A 21,105-nucleotide genomic window follows, 5' to 3' on the forward strand; every position below is an offset into this window, starting at 1 on the left:
AATTGTAGTTTCTGTGTGGGTATAATTAAAAAAAGCCAACTTTATCTTTCCTCAAGTCCTCACCCAGCAGGAATAATTTATTATAACTGTGAAGTGGCGTGTTCTGAGAGTTACAGTACACCAGGTTCTGCTTTTGATCTACATGTGGATAATTCAGTTTAAAAAATGGTTTCATATCAATGGTATTTTAAGCAATAAAGAATGTTTCTTTAGCAGTGTTCTAAGTATTTTTCACCTCATTATAAGCAGTAGATACCTTATCTTTAAAGTGTAGGAAAAGTATCTGCTTTTGAATGAAATAGGCAGCAAAGCTAGCCAGTCGGGAAAATAAAACCCCATCCATTTTAACTGGTTAATTCGCAGGAACCTACAGTCGGTTCTTTCTGAGTGAGGAACGTTACTTGGCTCACTCAATTTTGCAGCATTTTGCTCTTTTTTACTGGTTGGGTATGGGATTTCAAATACTGCAAGTATCACTAGCAGTGGGAGAATCACATCAAGTTTTACAGGGGAAAGACGCTGCTCGTACCAGAGAGAAGAGAGGCAGGGCAACTGGCAGTATCATAGATAAGGAAGGGAAGGGAGAAGAAGCAAGTAGCAGGGAAGATCTGCAAGAGTAGAAGGTAAATATAGGTGAATAGATTGTATGAGGAGGGGGATCAGGTCCTAAGTTTAATCATGGCTTGATGCAGAAAAGTTGGACTGGAAACTTAAAAGAATGTTGTAATGGGCAAAAATGTGAATTGTTAAAAGGCTAGAGAAACCGAAGAACTTTGCTAAATAAAATCTTCCTGATTAATTGATTTTTGTTTTAATTTATTTACAAAAAATCAGTTCCTTAAGATAACTCAATGAGAGAGGGGTAATGGAATAAAAATAGGGATTTGAATGGGAAAGGACTAAAAAACTTGGTGAGAGCTTAAAACCAAACAAAAAGATGCTAGAATCATGGACAACTGGGATAAGTCTTTAAAGCTTATATTTAGTGCTAAGGGTATTGCTCAGGACGGGTAAAAGGACTAGGGACGCAGGGTTTGGGTAAGTGGCTGGAAAAAGTTCATTATGAGTTGGGGATAGGAGCAATATGCAGTCTCAGTCACATTCTTCTTAGTTTCTGAGTCAATATTACACTAGCAATTAAAAGGAAAAAAAAAAAAACACTGAAAAAACTTTTTGACGTGTTGCGGGTAAATTCTTCTCCAGCTTTTACAGGGCCAGCTTTTGGTTAATGCCTGGAGCAAGGTCAGACTTCCCAAGGATCCGGGCCCTTATCCCCACTGCTTAGTGCTGCTGGCAAACTCCTTACTCTTGTCTCTGGTTGGATTGTATTGCTAACTACATTAGATGTAAATGGCAATTTTGTTTTGGATCGATCAACTTCTAATCTGTTTTTAGTAAATTTTATGTGATTAGAGAAATCTAATTTTATTTCTTATAAATCATCAAATGACAGAATGTTTTGATGAGGTTAGCCCACCAAAATCTGTTAAAATGTGGTATATTCACCTTTATGTTTCTACTTTATTTTTTACTGGAATACTTTGTTAAATAACGGAAATGAAATTTACTGTTTTTCAGCACATTGAGGTAATAGTTTAAATAACGTGTGAAAAACATCCTGAAGACCTAATGAGCAATGGCCCAGCCAATTTTCCAGCCCAACAAAGCCGCAGATGCACTGCCGGGTTAGGTTTCATCTGCGAAGGCTCCTCTTGTGCAGCAGAAGTAGGTCTTTGCTTTCCCCGGAGTACGGACAGAAATGGTGGGGACCTGGCTGTAGCGGCTGGGTGTTGCCTAGCAGCATTACTGCAGCAACACACGGGGAAGCTGGTGTTACAAAGGAAAGGATGCTCGCGCTTCTGAAAACCTGGTATCGATACCGTGGAGTAGAGCAGCAAAAAAATAACTTGCATGCGACTGGGTGGTGGGTCCAGAGTCATTGTTTGAGCTTCCACTCCTAATTTGAGAGGCGGGGTGAGAGGGTAGAAAACAGTACATCTGCTGTCAGACTCCCAACAAATTCATCTCAGTCAAATCAATTATATGATTTCTTAACAAGACTGTAATAAAAGCTTGCCATGGAGACACTGCTTGTGCTTTGCAAGTATACACTTCTAGGGTTAAGGTGGTAACAAGATCTTTTAATAAATGATCTTCTCCAAACTTGTTCCTTACAGAATCTGTACCACTTCCACTTCCTTTTATTCTAAAGTGGCAAAGTAAAGGAGAACCTTGTTCACAGCAAGCCATTACAGGTGTTACTGTGAAGGTTGTCGGACCCATTTCCTTCTGAAGAAGGCTTTGTTTGAGAGAGGAATCGCACGCTGAAATATAATGGTGTGAAGTGACAAAAATGGAGATAGTTATCTGTAAGAATTTGCACAGGATGGTATGAGGAAACACTGGCAGCAACAGGTCTGCCTGGGAATAAGTCTTTAGGAAAAGTGGAAATGAACTAAACTTCTTTTTTATTATTATTTGAATGGTTTTTGTGACAGAATTAATTTGAAGATGCTTTGTCCTCTTACTCTTCCTCCTCCTTCCAAGATGGAAGGAGGCTTCCAGAAAGCTGCGTAATTCCAGTTCTATTTGATTCTCTTAACGGTTTCATTAGAAAAAAAGATACACATGACTTGAGGTTGAGGCTCTGTTTTGGGCATTGCCACCCTTTTTCCCTCCATTGTCTATCTTTTCATTCTTTTGCATTTGAACTTGCTGCTTTTTTCAAAAAAGGGAAGTTACAGTAGCAGAACTGAAGACATCTGGGGGGAAACACAGCTCCTCATGCCAGGCTGCTTTTCAAGTCTTTTTATAAGAACTTCTACTTTTTTTTTTTTAATATCTTTCAGCTGCCTATACCACCTTTTTCTTACCCCGTGAGTATGTAATTCTAACTGGACCTTTATCACTAATAAATCAGTTACTGTCAGCTGCTTGAAAATACTCTAAAAGTGCTAAAGATTTCTTTAGACTGAATTTGACATGTTATTTCGCGAAATTAAAGTATGCATTGGAAGTTTAGTGTGTGAAATCTATTTTTGGAATTTTATTGTTTTACATCAATGTGCATCTACATGATGCTGTGTTAAATGGCAAGGTATGAGAATCTTCTCCTGGGAAAGACTTGACATTAGAAAACCATTCATGTTTACACTACCATGTGAAATGGCATGATGATATTTATGTAGAACTGTCTTGCAGTGTTTACATCTAACATGCACTTATTAAAAGATGGCCAACATTTTAAAGGTGACCCATTTTTTTCTCCATTATAAGACCCTGCTCTGCCTTGCTTACAGCTTTGCCAAACTTTAATGATTTGTATTGAGTCACCGAGTATGTGTGTGTGACTTAATTGTTTTGTAAAACTTCATCCAAGAATGCTCAGTTGCTTATGAGAATGTGACTAAGAAAAATGTTTTCCCATATGAAAATGCTGGTATTGTAGATTTCTTTTGTTGGGGCGAGGGGCTGTTTTTCTGTAAATATTCCATCTCTAGGGCAAACACAAGATTTTAGTAAGAGAGATTATGTTTCAGAAATGTGCCTGCTCTTATCTTGGAAGAAATTCATCCAATTTGGAGGTCTGAGGCTGGAACAATCTCAGTGAATTCTCAAGGACTGAGAATAAATGAGAGTAAAAGGACTGAGAGATGGATTTGATACAGCATCTATGAGAGTTGTGATGAACTGGCAATAGGAACTAGGAGTGAATAATGCTCCAACTGTTGGAGGTCTTTGCTTTCTGTTCAACCCATGGAATACAATCTGGGAAAGCAGGTTGGAGGGGGCATGCATGCAGACAAAGAAAAAATTGTCCCGCGGGTGAGGGAGCAATGCTGCTCTGGAGAAGTGAAGCTTCTCCCTGCCTTTGCCACAGGATTCCTCTGCTGAAAGGGAGATCACCGGGAGCAGAGTGGTCACCACGTGTGTGCTCCTTATTTACTGGGTGTCCTGCTTGATACCCACAAGGCCAAATTGCAGAGTTCCTAAGTTCTCTGTTAAACCAATTTGAGATCAAGCTATCTAAAATTAGGAGGTGCTTGCTTCAGATCCTTGTCTGTAAAAGTGGAGTGTTAGTACTCCCATACATCATTAGGGTGCTGCGGAAATAAATTTGTTTCTTGACATGAGATGAAAGTACAGAAAAGGAAACCTAAGTGTTTTAAGTTCAGAAGAATAAATAAAGGATGGGGTCAGACACTGCAAAGAAAACTAAATATTGAATAACTGCTGACTAATTGAGTAGCTTCAAACTGTGCACTGAATAAAGGAGGAGTACAAGGGGGAAGCTAGTATTTTAATGTTTATTTAACCAATGATTTTAGACAGATCTACAGGAAAGCTGAATTGAGTTTGGAGAAGTAATCTTCATTCTGACACCTCCTGATTTTTTGAGAGCATAATTTTGCAACCTTAATGTTGAAGAGCATTTTTGTGTGACTTGAATATACACAGACTTTTTAAATGTCATTATTGTTATTTGGCTAATTTATTTAAAGACGGTCCTTTCTTTGAGATAGACGCGTGGGGAGAACAGCACTTGCATCCAAGTTTGTTGAATTAGGTTCTGGGGGAATGCAGAAGAAGGATTGAGATGTGCAGCCACACTTTTCCTCCTTGAAGCACTTTACACAGTGTGCCAAGTTCTGCAGCAGCTTTTGTGCAGTGTATCCTGAAAGGATCTGTAGTGGGTTCCCCAAAAGCCAGGTGTATGGAACTGCTTTTTATGAGTGTTTATGAGCATTGTGCAGTGGAACACACCGGCTAATGCCCGTGTGAAAGGTGTCCAAGAGAAATTGGCTTGTTATGCTGAATCATGATTAAGCTGTGCAGAAATGAGGTGTACCAATCTCCCGTGACCCAGGGCTTGCGTGACTGATGATACCAATGGTAAATCACTCTGTTACAGACCTAAGTGTTTCAGGAAAATGTCTTCATAAAGAAGAAATCTGAAGTAGGAGTGTATGAGGAAGGGATCTTTTACTTGAGGAAAGAACAAAAAATAGAAGGGGAGTGCTAGTTCCAGAAAGTCTTGGTCTTCAGTGAAATTTGAATTTTCCATAGTGTGTATTACAGCATCTTGGACACCAACTGTTCATCACCAGACTCAGTTTTGCCATGTTTTTAGGTGTATACATTTTCTGTAGCCCACCTCAGAAAAACGAGATTGGCTTTCTGGAGGGTGTGCTTTGTGTTTGATTAGTGAAAGAGGCTGTTGTCTGTAGACTTGTGGCCTCACTTGCTAAGGAGTTTGTATGGCGGATGCAGGAGAAGATTGCAAGAAGAGAAGGAATTCATTGCATAGCGAAGGCAGGACTCTGGGGTCATTGGGAGCTTGGTGGTATGCAGCGATTGTTCTGCTGAAGACTCAAAAAGTTAAGCTTTTAAAATTGCTGTAGATGGCATGCTGGATGAATTGCTGACTCCCGGGGTACTGGGAGCAGCACTTTGCGAATACACTGAAGTTTCTGTTCATGGGCTATGCCACAAACAAGAAAAAGCATATGGCCAAAAAGATGTTGACCTAACCCAGACTGTTTGATGCTTTTTTATTCTTTTAAGTTAGAACTAAAGTTAGAGATGAAATGGTATTTTCCTGTTTCAGAAACAGGTGTAGATTTTGAAAATGTCGAAATCAAATGCATGGATTTTTGATGAACTTTTTTTAAAAAGCCTGAGTTCACAAAAACGTAAATTGTGACTGAGTTGTGTGTTGATGGCAAGAAGAGAAACCCTTTCTGGTTTTTGATACCTTCTTCACGTAGCACCGTGTGAGAATTTCGTGCATCCCAGCCCTGTAATCATCTTCAAGCAGTAGGAAGCGATCGTGAGTGAATGCAGTTCCCTGGAGCCTGGCATTCCAGAATCCCAGGGTATAAATTACAACGTCTAGCAATCCATAGGTTTGCCATTGCTGCATTTCCCCATGATTGTCTCACCAGCCCAATTAAATTATTTTCCCATCTTGCTCTTTCCAAAAGCTGTAAACAATTAGCGTTTATACAGGATAAAATAAATCAAAAGCAATTTACAGGCAAACTTTTTCGGCCTTTCTGTGGCATTTGGAAGAAGTGGAGGTCTCTCTGTGCTTGTCTGAGATAACAGGTCCAGCTGCAAAAACCAGTGTGGCTTGCATCTTCCTTTAGCCGTGATATAGTTAAATCTTCCAAATGAGCGTGAAAAATGCCTAGAAGTCTGATGCAGAGTGGTGCATCTCTGGTGGTTTTTTGGGCACAGTCAGAAGTAGAGGCAGAAGCCTGATCCACTTCTACGAAAGGTTTATCAGAGTGCGACTCCGGGAGGCCCACCACAAACACAATTCACTTGGCTGCTGCACTTTTCTCACTGACAAGCTGGAAGGGGTCAGACTCTTGGAAAGATGCCCGGTTAGAAGAGTAACAAGATGCTCCATGTGGAGCCAGCTTTGTGAACTCTACTCTTTACAAAGTAAGTTCTGTCCCAACAGGCAGGGGAAATAGTTCCCGGGAAAGGCATTTTAAATTCAACTGAAAGTGGTATTGATAAGGGATAGGGGTACATTTATTGGAGTATGTTTGGTGTCCCATTAGCAAACAATCTTTTGAGTAGGTTTTCTGCCAACTGTTTGCTGAAATGTTTCATTTCAAAGGACTAAAGAAACGCTTTCCCTAAATGTTGATATACTGAAATTCATAGGTGTTGGATTCATTGTGTTACTGAAGGAAAGGCTGGAAGCATTGCTTGAGAAGATAACTCACTGGCAGTCAAAGTAAGCCTTTTCTTTCTTCACCTGGCAGGTTCCAATCCATCAAAATCTTAAAGAGCTGCTCACCATCCGGACGGAGCTTCAGAAGAAGGTCGAAGATTTGCAGCGGGAAGCTGCCACACGATCCATTTCTTCCTCCTCTGATAGAGGTTCATCTCCTTCCCATTCAGCCACGCCGGTGCACACCTCTGTGTGATGTGTAACAAAAGCCATGTGAAAAAATTTGTGTCAGGTAATACAGAGAGGAGGGTGAAATGCTTCTCCCATCACAAAAGGATTGTGAGTGACTTGTAATTGCTATGATCTACATGCCTTACTGTGTGTCTGATATTATCATGATGAGGCCAAAAAGAGCTTCAATAGATGTGATATATTTTCTTGTTGGCAGTTCCCACATGTGTTTTGACATCTCTAGCTAAATCACCAATTGTGAAATTAAACTCTGTTTTGAGCAACTAACAATTTAACCATTCTAGAAAGGAATCCATCTGCCAAGCAGACAGAAAAATGCCTCTCACACTGCCTAGGGTACCATGCCTAGTTGAGAGAATCAGATTAAATGCCACATGATGCTTACACAGAACGTTTTTCTGGATGGGAGCTCCTCATTTCACTCAGTAATTTTTTTTTTTTTTGCTAGAGCAATTTATTTTTTTTAGGTAATTAATGCACTTGGAAATTGATTTTAAAATAAATGTTTTCCAGTGTAGTCAGTTTTACATTTCAACTAAATATGCCATTAAAAGTGGATGAAGTTAAGCTGGATTTATCAAGTACACCACACTGACTTGTATGATGTAATATATTTGGTGAAGAGTGTATTTTAGGTTTTTTAATGCCTTTTGTACAAGTTGAAATAAAGTCTTTTGACTGTTTAGCTTAGTGTTCAGTTTGAGCCTCCTGAGCGAGGGATAAACTTATTCATGTCAAAGTCTTGTACAAAGTAAAGGTTTTTTTCTAGCAAATGGTAATATTTGGGGTTGGAATGACACCCAGCTGTGTAAATTGTATAGTCTGTATAGCTCCACATTTTGTTAAGTGTGTTTTGTTTTAAAGTGTACACACAAAATGCAAAGCTGTGTCCATTTATACACATGTGTATGTGATGTTAAACATATGCATACTCCCGAGGTTTTAAGCTGTAAGTTCAGAAAATGGATCCTGCCTGTCCAAACTCTTTTGAAGACCTTAACTTGTAATGACTTTGTTTGACAAAGTTTTTAAATAATATGATCTTAATTGGTTTTCTTGAAATAAAGCCTCTTGGCTTTTTGTTTTTTAAATTGCTGCTAGCATTTTTTTCTATAAAGTGAATAATTTAACTGTTTTCATATATACATTCCCAACTTTCTTTCATCTCCCCTCCCAAAATATTAATATCGGAGAGATTTGATTACTATAACATCCAACCTTTTAAAAAATTGTTCAGTGGCTTTCTTGGAAGGCCCAGAAACGGTGCGTGCTGAAATTTTCCCTGGATTGTTTTCCTTGCTGTGTTTCGTGAGAATCTGGTTCTTCTCCTTAGGGCACTTAAATACTACAGCTCTGCTTTTTGACTCGTGCTTGTATTGCTCCAAGTTCTGCTGGTGGGATTTAAGCCCCGTTCCTAAGAGCCAATTGATTCTATATGCCGATTGTGGTTTTTACTGTCTGTGAGTATTCATTTATTACTGCGCATTTGTTCTTAGTACGCGATGGCGCTTTCCTGTTTCTCTGTATTCATATATGTAGTGTATAGTTAATGAGTAAGGTGAGCCGCTGAGCACTTTTGCAACTTCAACTGGAAAGGCTAATGTGCTGTAGCCAGTCTTACAAGTTTACTGTGCAGTGCAGGGTATTTCAACATGTCCTTTTTATTATAGTGAATGCTTTTTTATAATAGATACTCACCTACAAGAACAAAGTTTAGGAAGGCTCGCAATGTTCCATCTCTTAATCAACCTCAGGCTTTTTATAAATAGATGAAAGATGTTTTCCTGTAAAAATGGTTCTGCTGAACAGTATGCCAGCAGTGAATTTTACATTGCCAAAATATGTTGAGCTGGTATTGAACTAAACTCTTCCATACTTTGGATTTCCTTGACATTTTAACTGTATATTAAAGTAAAGCACATTATCTCTAAAAGCAGTGCTAAAGAAAATCTTTTGAAGTTTTCCTCTTTATTGCTGCTAATAATCGCAACATTTTCTCTGTAATTATTGTAAAAGTGATGACTGGATTAGCTTGGGCATTCTGAGATTTTTAAAGCTTAGATTCCTAGAGCTGAAATCTGAGAATTTGGTTTTGCATAGAAGAATACCAGTTATTTCAACTGACTGGCTGTTTATCCACAAGTTTCAACATAGCTCAGTGAGTCTTCTCTGATCTGAAGGGAGAGCACTGGGGGAGGGGTCCTGCTACAATACGTGCAAGCACAATGGATGTTTTTGTATGTACTTTTCAAAGGTGTTATATAGCTCATATATGGTAGTTAAAGCATAGTTTTATATTGAAGAGACGACTGTCTTTGCGCTCAGTCTGATTCCCGATAATCAGATTTTTTCCTATTGATTTAACAACTAATCCTGTCATTATTTTTTATTTTTTAATAAGGCAATATTGAACTGGTTGAGGAAAGACCAGAACCCTGTTCCCTGTCTGATGCACCTTAGACAGAACTATTATCTTCTGATTCAAAAGCTGGGATCTTCTTTTGCTTTGGTTTTTGGTTTTGCCTCTGTTGAGTATAAAGAGAATGTGCAAAGACAGCAAGCAGTTAAATTTGACCTGTAGGATTTTCCTATTGTCCCAGAATGGGCTGAAGCCTTGGTAACCAACTGAAACATTTTCTGATTCTAAAGTAAGTTAAGTGAATCATCAGCATCAAACACTTTGCCATTTTAGTGAATTACACTTTTTCCTCTTTTGTAGGTGAAAGTAATCTTTTTGTTGTTTCATTAAAATGGAAGAAGGCTTTTAAAGCTGGTAAACACTCCTATCTGCCTGGTTTTTTTCCTCTGCATAGGCAACCTTCCTCTCAAGGATTTAAAACTTTAAACAAGAAGTGTTTGATTTTTCTCCTATTTTCCGAGAAAAGCTGTACTAATTCATATGCTGTACGTAGTAACATCAAAAATGGCTGGTTTTCTAAAAGCTGGAAATAAGGGATCAACAACTCCCATTCATTGAGCCCCACAGCAGAGGACAAAGTAAAATGGGCAATTTAGAGTATTCCCCACATGAAGCATTTATGTTAAAAAGCAAAAAGGAATGTCCATTTGCTGAGAAATCACAGCTGCTGAACTAAGTGGGTATCATAGTGGCGATCTTTTTACTGCCAGTCTTTGTGCAGTTGGGAAGAATTTTATTTCTACAAGAAGTATGAGTCAGAATTAGCTACTTTGAAATATAAACCACCTTTTTTGACTGTGAGACTAAGCACTGCATCATTATACAAAGGTCAAAAGCTTAGTTTGCACTGCCTGGGAGATTCATCTACTGGATGTGAAATTCCAAAGAAAACTGCAGGAAACCTAGGGCAGCGAAAAGGACCAAAAACCAGCCGTGCTGAGTGCAGCCAGGGACACGGGGCACCACCTAGAGTTTAGTTACTGGGTGAGCCGAGGAGAGCGTGTGCGTGTGTGTGCGCAAATACTTCATTTTTACCATTAAATTAAAGTTTTCATAATGATACTTGTTTTCTCACAAAGTCCAATTTGTTTTGTTTTTTTAAGTAAAGTCTTTAGTGTAGTTATAAAAGAGGTTATGTACAAGACAGATATAGCCCACCATTTGCAGTTTACTTCCAACATGAAAAAACCCACAAAACCCCAAGTCTTATTAGTCAACTTGTTTTATTTGGTGTTTTCCAATGGTAGTCAAATTCTGATTTTTACCCCCATGATCCTTACATGCACATTAGCAAAATGAATCTTACTTTTCCTAGCATAACGTTCAACCTTCATTTGGTATAGATCGCTTCTGCATCAGCAAACAATATGCCTTGCTTTTAAGTACAGACTTCACTCAAAAGAAAGGATTCTTTAATTTCACAACACCATTATTTCTGAACTTCATTTGTTCCTGAACCTCCTTTGTTGCAGAAGCAAATTTTTAAAGCCTTAGCCTATCGACTCATCTTACTTTTTCAGAATTTGAAATGGTATTATGGACTAATTCCGTTTTTATCACAGCAAATGAGTAGTTAAGAATGACAATATAGCACTTGTAAGGGTTCCTTGGTGGGGTTGCATGAAAATGACTGAACTTATAGGGCCAAAATATCTGAAATTCATGTCAGAGTATTCTCAACTGAAGAATCTAAAACGAAGAAACTACTACAGTATTGCCAAATCTGTCATGAAGAAAATACTACAGTATTGCCAAATCTCACATGAAGAAACTACTACAGTATTGCCAAAGGAAAATGCAAGTAATTGATAGAATAAACAACAGGAAAAGAGCTAGTTAAATTCTTTCAGTTCTCCGTTTTCTCTGTAATTGAGAAACCTTTTATGAATCACTTTATTAAAAATAGTTTTAGTTAAACTGAAGAAGTGAGGCATGGTAAAAAAAAAGGCCTCACAGCACAGGTAGTACATAAACTCTCAGCTGTACATATAGTTTTTGGACTGATGAAGAAAAAAAAATCCCAGTTTTACAGTGTTTTATGGCCTTTTTTGTAAAGGATTAGGAAGTTCATACCGTGTATACAGAACCTAAGCGCAGGATTTTTAAAAATTCCATATCCAGTTTTAAAGAGAATAGATACTAATTACATGAAAGTAGTTAAAGAAGTCAGTGCTGGATCAGTTGTTTCAGAACTTGGATCACTACGAGGAAAATACACAGGAATCCTCTCAGTTGCTATAATGCCTAAAATATAGATGATGTATAAACTCCCTATTTCTCAGAGACTGGTCTGAGAGTTCAGATGGAGAAGGAGACAGACTGCAATAAAAAAGCAATTTGAGCCTTTACAGACATTTAGCACATGAAGACTTTGACTTTTGTCCAGTTTTGAAGAGGAAACCAAGTTTAATTTCTTTACTCCAGTATTTGTCAATATTTTCATATTTGAAATCCTAGAGAAAGCGATTTTGAATTCTGTTACTGTAAATTTTTGAAAAAGCGTTCCCTTTCACTCTGCATTTATGGTTTTCCACATACCGAGATATTACGCTAAAGCGCAAGTATTCACCAAAGTCATAGAAAAGGCCTTGGGGAAAGGACCAACTTCTGAGTTCTAAAAACTGGGTGGTTTTTTTCAGTGAAATGGCTTTTTAAAATTTTTTTTTAAACCGCAGTATTTGTGATTAGTCACGTGTTTCTCATATGTTCTAGTGTAAGCGTTTCCCAAAGGAGGGATAGGCGCTATATTCTTTAAGCAATGCTGGACACGCCATTGCACTGTCCGCTAGACAAACGGGGAGGGCACGGTAACAGAAATGCAATAAAACTGATGATCTGCATCGACAGAACACATGGTCATCGCCGAAGGAGAAACGGAATTACAGTCCCTTGATCTAAGCTAGGAAAACGGCTCCTGGTTATCAATGCTGTGTTGTAACACTTCATCTACGGTAACTTTCTAAAAACATTTTTCATGCCACAGCTTTCAAATGTGTTTGGCTAAGAAAGAAAAACAGGTGACGGTGTCTGGGAATGGAGATACACACACTCAGCTGCGTGGCTTCGTCAGCATCTGCACGTGATGCTCCCAGCGCAGCAGACCACGCTTCCTCCACGAAAAGCCTTCTCTGGGAGTAAGCAAACACAGAGCGCGTCCCATCTCTATTTCCTCTGCTTCCGCTCTCTGAGCAGCCAATAATTAAATATTTTTGTTTTCTAATCCAAACACATTCATGAAACAAAGCAGCAGCAGTTCGTAGCAGTATTGTAGCCTAAGTGTTCTAAACACACGTGACGCACCATATATCCCTAGAACTCGTCTCCCTTATAAAACACTGTAGCTGTTCTGCTAGAGCTAGTGTTAAGGCTTTAAAATGCAAGTGTTAAAAAGAGCATAGAGAATTGTGCAGCTATTGCAAAATACTTAACCATTTTACTAGGCAATTTCTTTTCAAATGGAGCTGTTAGGCAGCAATGCTCCTAGGCTGATTCACCTCCTGGCAAGGCCTTCGGTAAGTCGTGTCTACCTGAAAGCTGTGAATTTGTACAGCAAACTTAAAAGTCTTTTTTTTTATACACAGTCACAAAATATGGGATTTGCAAAACAGTACAAAATGCACACATTTCAGGCTTATATATAAATAGTGAGTACCTTTTACACCACATAAAGTGAATTTTCCTTCACTTGAGAGCATGCTTTTTAAGCAATCATTGATTTGGATACATGTATCAGAAAGTGGTAGCATCCACATTTTAGCAGCAATAAAAAAGGGTTGGGGAGGGATTAGAAACATAAACCCAAATTCTTGCAACATAGTGAAGGTCAGGTCTTGACACTGGTACCACACTGAAGAGGGCTGCACGAGCCCCGGGGTGGGATCGGGGTGCTGTCCTGTGGCAGCCCAGTGTCCTGCTGAGCACTGCTCGCAGCCCGACGCTTCCCAGAAAGCTGCAGGAACCCCACGCGGGACGGTGATGGAGGACCCATCCTCTCAGGAGATTCTGCCTTTTTTAAAGGTTAGTCGGTGACACAAAGGATGAAGCTTTATATCCTTTTTCTGCCTCGGGTGCCAGGGGTTGCTCTTGATAGTTGCGGTAATGCCTGGAGGAGAAGCGGGGGGGACTGCATCTTGCTAAGCTTGGCGTCTCTTGTGGCAGTGAGTGTTACAGGTCTTAACGGATACCTACTTCGTTTATTTTCTTTTGGGTTAAATGTGTAATTTGTTTTAGTGTGAATGAGATCTGAACCTGTCCTTGGAAGGTTTTCATTTCGGTGACAATGTAGGTATCTCATGTCACACAGACAAACTATCGCTTGGCAGCTTCAGCTCCATTCTGATCTCTAGCACAGCCAAGCGTTCAAATGGTATTTGCTAAAAGTGAACACTGCGCACGCTGCTATTACCTGTATTTATGAAAATCGGGCCCTTTTATGTGGTTAGAAGCCCAGCGCTACATGGTGGTGAGGCATCCTCAATTGCTGGCTTCGGAGCAGGGAGTCACCTGCCTCAGCCCGAGGCCCCACCTGAGGACCGACCCGTAGGCACTTTATTTTTAGGTGTAGCTACGCTAAGGATCGCAATCTACCCTCAGGAAACGTGCGGTTTTCATCACCGCCGTTGGAAGCGACATGCCCACAGCTGATGGCAGAGTTGTCTGGAGGTGCTTTACAAAGGGCTTCGAATGGTTTGCTTTGGGTTGCTATTTACAGGCACTTCGCTGTCCTCACGCCTCTGAGCTCCTCTGCTCCTTGAAAAAGACCTTGTCCCTTAACCGAAAATTGACCCCTGCTGAAGCACCTTCTGTTGGTTTGCATACAACTGGACATCAAACCTACAATATTACTTCCATGTAAACATATACCTCTTTGCAAAAAATAAACACATACTACCACTCTAACCCTAAAGCCTAGAGCAATAAGAAGCCAGTTCAAGCGTAAGTACACATTAAATAGCTTTGGAGTCAAATTAAATAAAAAGCTAAATTACAAGCATGTAAGATCTCCGTTTGCTGCTGACCAATTCTTTTCTAGCCACGGGTCATGCTTTACATCTTCGCACTGTCTTGTTTTGGTGGTTCTGCTGACTGTGTTTCCAGTACTGAATATTTAACTAGGGAGAAAGAAAAAAAAATCATGAGTACAATAGCACAGGATGGAACCAGAGCGCAAGCAATGGGTGCCCAGTACTGGTTGGTTGTATCTGACATTGGAAAAGCCTTTGCAGCAGCCTTGATTATCTGTCATTGAAAGAAGGATCATGCTTTTCTTGTACAAGACACTTGATGGCTGAAAACGTGAAAGCTAAATATTAACTGCCACCGTTTGCAGCGTTAGCTCCTTGGTCTCTTGCCGTGGCTTTCCTTTGTGTGCAATAAAGGGGGAAAACACCGTGGTGGGTGTTTCACAAAAAGCTGCAGCATCACCTACGTGGTGTCTTCATCAAAGAGGCAGCTCAGTACAGCACGAGGGACTTCAAGGAGGTAAAGCTGCTTTTGTGGCCAGACGCAGGCAGGGTAAGCAATGCAAGCTTCTCACCTTGGGGTTCCTCGCTTACGACAGCTTCCATGTTTTCTCCTTTCACATATTCCGCGTTAAGTCCCTCTGAGAAATAACAATAAAGACAGTGAGATGGGAGGGTGGAAACTAAAAATTATTTGCTTTGATGCCTTAAAAACTGGTAATGGGCCTGTAAAAGCTAAGATGCCTTTTTGCAACCTCCTCTGCATTAACAGCAGTATAGAAACATCAGTAAACCATAAACAGTGCTAAGAAAGCGTTGCTGGATTTTAAAGTGACCAAAGAGGCTTGCCTAGAAGACACAGCTTCTAGCAAGCAGCCCTGTTTTCTGAGCCTCTTGCTTCATCTTTATCACGCGAGGCAGCAAGGCTAATTACTGTGCTAAGGCGCTCAGCTAGAAGTGCGTGGAGGAGGTACGTCTTCCGGACAGGGCTGCGTCTAAGCGTAGATAGAGGGTGTCCTTCTCATTAAAAGCTAAGTTATGCAGAGCTGCCAGAAGCAGTTTAGAGCCGGGCTGTGGTGATGAAGCAGGATCCCAGTGGGGCGTCAAATCCTGAAGAGGTCCCTTATTTAAATGCAAAGAAGTTTGCAACAAGTGCAGCCCAGGCCAAGGGGCAAGGCTGGGCGCTGCCGGGCAGGCGGGTGGCTGCAAGGTGCAGCAAGGGGAAGGGGTGGCACCGCTCGCCGTGGTCCAGCTCAGAGCTGCAGAAGATTAAGACTGTCTGGGGTGTGCCATGGACCTCAGTTGTCCTCCACAGCTGCTCTAAAGGACCTCTTTGGAGAGAGGCAGAGATGGGGGTGCTGTGCTAACCACCGTGTCCCGTTAGGGAGGGACCAGGGAAGGGGAGCGGGCCGTGCTGGTTTGCAAAGGGAGGCTGAGGCAATCCCCGCTGCGGCCATGCAACATGCACTTTTTAGGCATCTAACCTTTATATGCATCTAAACGCAGCGCAAAGTGTGGCAGAGACACCCTATGCCTCACCACCAGGTTTTGGTGGAGCTCATCCGTACCTCACGGGGAAGGGGGGAGGCAGGGAACGGTGCCAGGGCCGAGGCAAAGCAGCGCGATGGGAACCCTCATGCAGCAATGGGGCAGCCGCAGCCTCCAAGGTATGCGGGAGAAGAAAAGGTTCTGCAACTGGCTAAAAAGCCCCATAAAACCCCACGCCAGCAGAGACACCGCGGTCTGTGGCCGGCCAAGCCGTGGAGGCAGGAGAGGAGGTGCCGGGGCAGCACTGACAGCCCCCGGCCTGCCCGGGCGGCCCAGGGCAGAGGGACCCCGAGAGGCTGAGCCACAGCCAGGGCAGGGCTAGCGAGGGGAGACGCGGGGTAAGAAAACAAAGTGGGATGAAGAATATTAGGCAGCGTTGTACGCATCCTTTAAAGGAATCGGCAAATGCTCGTCGGAAGAGGCTCAGAACTGAGAAATGGAGCCGCAGTCTCGCCACGGCTGGGCAAGGAGAAAAGCCGAGCCTGTTCCTCCGTGCTTCACACGAGCGGTCATTACACGCCACCGCTGCCTCCCCCAAGATATGTGTTTTGCTGGGATAACACCAAACGCAATTTATGTTTTTCAATAAAAAGCCACTTTTGCAGTGGCTGACGGCTCTTAGATTTCTGTCATGCATTGCAATGCATTGAAGGCCTGACATTAGCCCAGCATGCCATGTCTGATGGCTTAAATTAATCCTCCTTTATAATTAACTTTAATTTCCTGCCGCCTTTCTGGGGCTTTGTGTCTCTCAGCTTCCCCCTCATCAAAGCCTTTACTCTTGTTTTTTTAAAATTATTTATTCTTGCCAAAATATCATTTAAGTGGGGGGAACATGCAAGGGTGTTTCATTCCATCACATTCACTTGACTTTTCCTGCTGATCTAATTTACCAAAACGCTCCAGTTTATTTCAGGCACAACTGGGAAAATAGCACGATTCCAGCAGAAATTTCCAACGCTGAACACCCTTCCCCCAGAGCAAAGGGGACTCGCAGGAGATTTCATTTGATTCATTTAAAAAGAGCTTTTTCCAGCTGTTTGCAACCACCCCTGCCCACCACAGCCAGGCCAGTGCCATGGGATGAGGCTGTCGGGACACCTCCTGCAATGCTCACACCGAGCAACTTCATGGGGCAGCTCGTGCAAAAGGCGCTTTCTGGGAATAGGAAGCTTTGCTGCTTAATTTGCACTTAATTGCAGTGATTGCTGCACACCTGTGGGAGGGTGGGGTGGGATGGGATGGGGTGGGGCGGGGTGGGGCGGGGCGGGGTGGGGTGGGCTGGGCTGTATCACCCACGGCTGTAGCTGCTTATGGCCCCCAGCCATGGTGGCCGATGCTCAGTATGCTTCCCTTGCTGCTGCCTGGTGAGTTTTTACCTCTTGCTGAGATTTTGGGTTTTTTTTGGTTTGTTTGTTTTGGGGTGTGGTGGTTTTTTCCATATTTACCCTGTTTGGTGTCTGTGTTTTGATCTTTGGCTGTGACTGTCAGCGGGTGCGTGCGAGGGGCTGCGCGCACCCTCCGGCACGGCAGCAGCTCCTGGGGCTGTTGTTGCTGGGGGGTTCCTGCCTGTGCAATGCCTGGGGGGGCCGGGGGGCTCAATAACCCCTGGGGGGGGGCTGGAGGCCTGACACCCCCTCCTGTCTCCAGGCTGGAAAATGGCAGCAGGGTTCAGGGAGCAAAGAGGGGGGGGTGCTCGCTCTGTGCCCCTGCGGCGGCGGAGGGGGGACTTACGCTGGATGCTGAAGCAGAACTTCTTCTGCTGGTAGGAGATGTAGCTGGAGACGGCCCCGATGAGTGCCATGGCCAGGGCGCTGGCGATGCCGGCGATCGTCCCCGTCTCCGCCACTGTGCCTGTGGGGCGCAGAGAGAGCGGGGTGCTGTGCGGCGGGGGGCACACGCACCGCCCGTCCCACCCCACTGCCCGCCCTGCGGCCCCGGTGGTACCCACCTCCGCTGTAGTCGCTGTCAGTGCTGCCCCCGGCACCTGCAAGAGACATGAGCCCGTCAGCGGCCCCGCGCCCCTCTGCTCGCCCCGCTGCCGTGCCAGGCAGCCCGGGAGGGAGCAGGCACGCAGGGGAGGGGTGGCAGCGCAGCCCCAGGGGCACCCCTGAGCTGGGGGCGAGCCTGTGCCACCGTGGGCACGGTGTCTCTGCGGCCCCGCACCTCCGCCCGGCTGCCCGGGGCGGCTCGGCGGTGCTTCTCAGAGGGGTCCGAGGCTGCTCCTCTCTCCCGCCGCGCGCTTGGGGGAGCTTTGGGGACAGCCTGTGCGGGGACACCTCTGCCCGCACAACACTCGACCTCACCTCCGCCCTGCCCCGCTCTCGGCGTGAAGAGAGGATAAATGAAACGTTGTCAGACAGTCACACCGTTACTTGAGCCGTCACAGGGAGGTGACCGGCTAAGCTCCATAATGTCAGGGAACCTTCACTTGGCTTGAAGTCTATTTTAACATCATCTTCCCTGGAGAAACAGGGCTGGGAGGAGAAGCCGCTCCTGCTGGAAGCGCAGTCCTTACCGAGTCACTTGCATCCTGAATTTATGGAAGCAGGTCAGCATTGTATTAATGCCTCCGATGTGGTTTGTCCTTGGCACAGGGATTCATTAAATGTTGATTGGGCTCGTGGTCTTCATCTCTTTACTCGACTGCTTTTAATATTTAATGCTGTGGATCCTCGCAAACGTGCAGGCTGATCCAATTGTTGCTGGTTTTCCTCCTTGTTTCAACCATCGCTGGTCGCACGGTGGAAGGCAAACGAAGGCTTGTGCCCTCTGATGCCCAGGGGCGGGCGTCTGCTTTTGAAGTGGTAGGGGAGATGGGGGTCCCATCTGCCCTGGTGGCAGCTGGAGCTGCAGAGCCTCCACAGGACCAAAAACAAGCAGCTCCAACCGCTGGCACAAGGTGTGACTGTGGAAGCCAAAAACTATGTGTTCCCCTGAGACACCCCCTTTCCCTGCGCGCATGCCCCCCTCGAGAAGGCGAGCGCCGCTCCGCACGGCGCAGGCTCTCGGAGGTTGGCTGATAGAGCAGTTACTGCCTGAGACGCGACTGCTAAAGCAAACGAACGTACGTAGGTCACCGCTTACCTTTCTTCTTGTCTGGGCTGTAGCCGCCATCCACGATGCCGGCCAGGTCATCATCTGAAAACGCTTTAAAAATAACAAGAACAAATGGTGGTTGGCACCCGAAGGCAGATGCGGCCCCACCGGGAGGTAGCGGCCACGGGCTTCCCCACGGAGAGCTGTCAGGGCTTCGCGTGCGCCCCGTGCAGCGGGGAGCTCACCCCCTCAACCTGCAAAAGCCAAATTTGCCCAGCAAAACACCAAAGCCGCCTTCCTGGGAGGGCAAATGCAGCCAGCGCTGCCTAGAAAACAACTTAAGGGGAAAGAAAAATAGTGCGTGGCTTGCTTGGGATGAGAGGGATCCCCAAAACCGAGTGCCCTTGGATGGGCAGGGCCTGGAAACGGGAATTCTGGGGGGCGGGGGGTCACCTGCGAGCATCACGCACCCAGCGTGGGACTGGCCGCCTGCAAACCCCCGCTCCCGGGGAAATGTTCCTTTGCCGGGCAGACGGAGGCTGCTCTATTCGTTTGAGTATTTTCTCTGAAACCCTCTGTCTATTTTGAAGAGCCGTGTGGGGCTTTCTGTGCAGCAGGGCCCAGAGCAGGGGTCTGCACGCCCATTTAAACCAGCGGCTCCCAGTCAGCCGGCTACTCCTCCCCAGCAAGGACACGGACCGGTTAATAAGCAGTTCTGCTTCTCTCCCAATTACCAAACGTTAACAAAACGTTTAACCCCAAATTATTTTAAGCTCATAAAAGAGGTAATAATTGACTTTAAGTCTAGCTTGAAAGAAATACCCTTGAATCAAAGTTTACATGTATTTTTTTTTTTTTTAACCAAAATGACTGATGTATTTATGAATTCACGAAACGTTTTGGCTGCTCAGCCTCAGCTGGCGGAGGAGGAGGGAGGAAGAAGCGGTCTGTGTGTGCAGTGGCCGTGCTGCCGGGGGCCGGCGTGCCCCTGCCCTGCCTCTGGCCCAGGGTCCTGCAGGCGGGGAGCTGACTTTCCTCCTTCCCGGCGGGACAGAGCAGCTCCCGTGGAAGAACTGAGCACCGGCACAGCTCGGTACAGGTGAAAAAGTTATCTCGGACACAGTTGTAGTGGGAAGGTTTAATTCGTGCAGGATAGGCGCAGAGAAACACGGTCTGGGAATCAGCAGCTGAACGAGTGGAGCTGTTGAACCCCTTGGCTCCGGTCCTGGGAGCCTCGGGGCGCAGCAAGGCACGTGGTGGGAGAAGAGACCCAACGCCGGGCCAGCAAAAGGCTCCTTCTCTGACGCTGTGCCTTGGGAAGGGTTACCTTTGCCTTAACGGCCTGGAAGAGAGTGCCTTATTCACCAGCTCACCACAAAAAGCAGATTTATGGGCTTAGTAATGAGTGTAAAAAGAAAAAAAACCCTGACTATGCCAGAACTGGGAGAGGTCCCAGGCCGTCCAGGGCGCAGCAATGCTGGGGGAATGCGTGTGCTGGTTTGTGACCGGTGCCACGTTCCAGCAGTTCAACGCCTCAACCTTTCCTGCAGGATTCTAAAACCTCAACAAGCCCAGAATATCAAAGTGCAGACAAGTCACCTAGTTAATACAATCTAATAAAATATCTGACTATTAATTACACGTGCGAGCAGGGTATACGGCCATCTCGACATCAATAAACTAGCCGTGCAAAATCTGTTTTCTAGCTCAAGCGCTCAAGGGAACAATCCTCGTAGACAAATGATTCATTCACCAGAGTATTTTAGAGATGGAAAAAACGTCTCCCAGCCCATAGCGTATGTTATGCCAGGACTTAAGCCTGCTCTAGATTTATGTCTTGGCAATGACCACGAACCCCAACAGCACATGCCCTGGGTTAAATAGCTGTCAGGTACAAGGACGAGGGGAACTTAACACAATCACCGCAATTTAATGGGTCAGAAGAGACCCTGGGAAAGAAACCTGCAGACAGGCAACAGGTCCTTAGGCAGAGCCCCCCTCTGCCAGCGACTGCCGAGGCGGGGGCTCCTTCCCTCCCCACGGCCCCGGAGGAAGGGGCTGCGCTGCCTGCGGAAGCGTCCCCCGCTCCGGGCGGGCAGGGCAGGGGCAGCGGGGTGCTGGCTGCGGGCGGGAGCCTCGGGCACGGCAGCGCCTTTGGTCCTCCTTACCCCGTCACTCAGCGGGGACGAGAGCTGGCA

The 21,105-nt window shown here is 44.5% G+C and overlaps 2 protein-coding genes across 9 annotated transcripts in view; one reads left to right on the forward strand and one right to left on the reverse strand.

Moving 5' to 3' along the window:
* MTMR1 (myotubularin related protein 1) overlaps nucleotides 1-8,031 on the forward strand; it is a 40,347-nt gene extending 32,316 nt beyond the window's left edge. For 5 of the 8 annotated variants that reach the window (XM_075162276.1, XM_075162275.1, XM_075162279.1 and 2 more), the window contains one exon: nucleotides 6,780-8,031. In XM_075162276.1, coding sequence (XP_075018377.1) covers nucleotides 6,780-6,944 — 165 coding nt within the window. In that variant the 3' untranslated portion in view covers nucleotides 6,945-8,031. Of the gene's footprint in view, nucleotides 1-1,578; nucleotides 2,816-6,240; nucleotides 6,451-6,779 lie in introns of those variants that run through there. The other 3 variants (XR_012675574.1, XM_075162284.1, XM_075162281.1) reach the window with 3 other exon arrangements.
* A 2,207-nt stretch (nucleotides 8,032-10,238) lies between these two features.
* Nucleotides 10,239-21,105, reverse strand: part of CD99L2 (CD99 molecule like 2) — a 35,551-nt gene continuing 24,684 nt past the window's right edge. The window contains exons 7-11 of the mRNA XM_075162299.1: nucleotides 18,956-19,018; nucleotides 17,820-17,855; nucleotides 17,603-17,722; nucleotides 14,896-14,961; nucleotides 10,239-14,470 (exon numbers count right to left, since the gene is read on the reverse strand). Of these exons, the coding sequence (XP_075018400.1) occupies nucleotides 14,406-14,470; nucleotides 14,896-14,961; nucleotides 17,603-17,722; nucleotides 17,820-17,855; nucleotides 18,956-19,018 (350 nt within the window). The 3' untranslated portion in view covers nucleotides 10,239-14,405. The remainder of the gene's footprint in view (nucleotides 14,471-14,895; nucleotides 14,962-17,602; nucleotides 17,723-17,819; nucleotides 17,856-18,955; nucleotides 19,019-21,105) is intronic.

This window comes from Calonectris borealis, chromosome 13 (genome assembly GCF_964195595.1).
Source record: "Calonectris borealis chromosome 13, bCalBor7.hap1.2, whole genome shotgun sequence".
Lineage (NCBI taxonomy): Eukaryota > Metazoa > Chordata > Aves > Procellariiformes > Procellariidae > Calonectris > Calonectris borealis.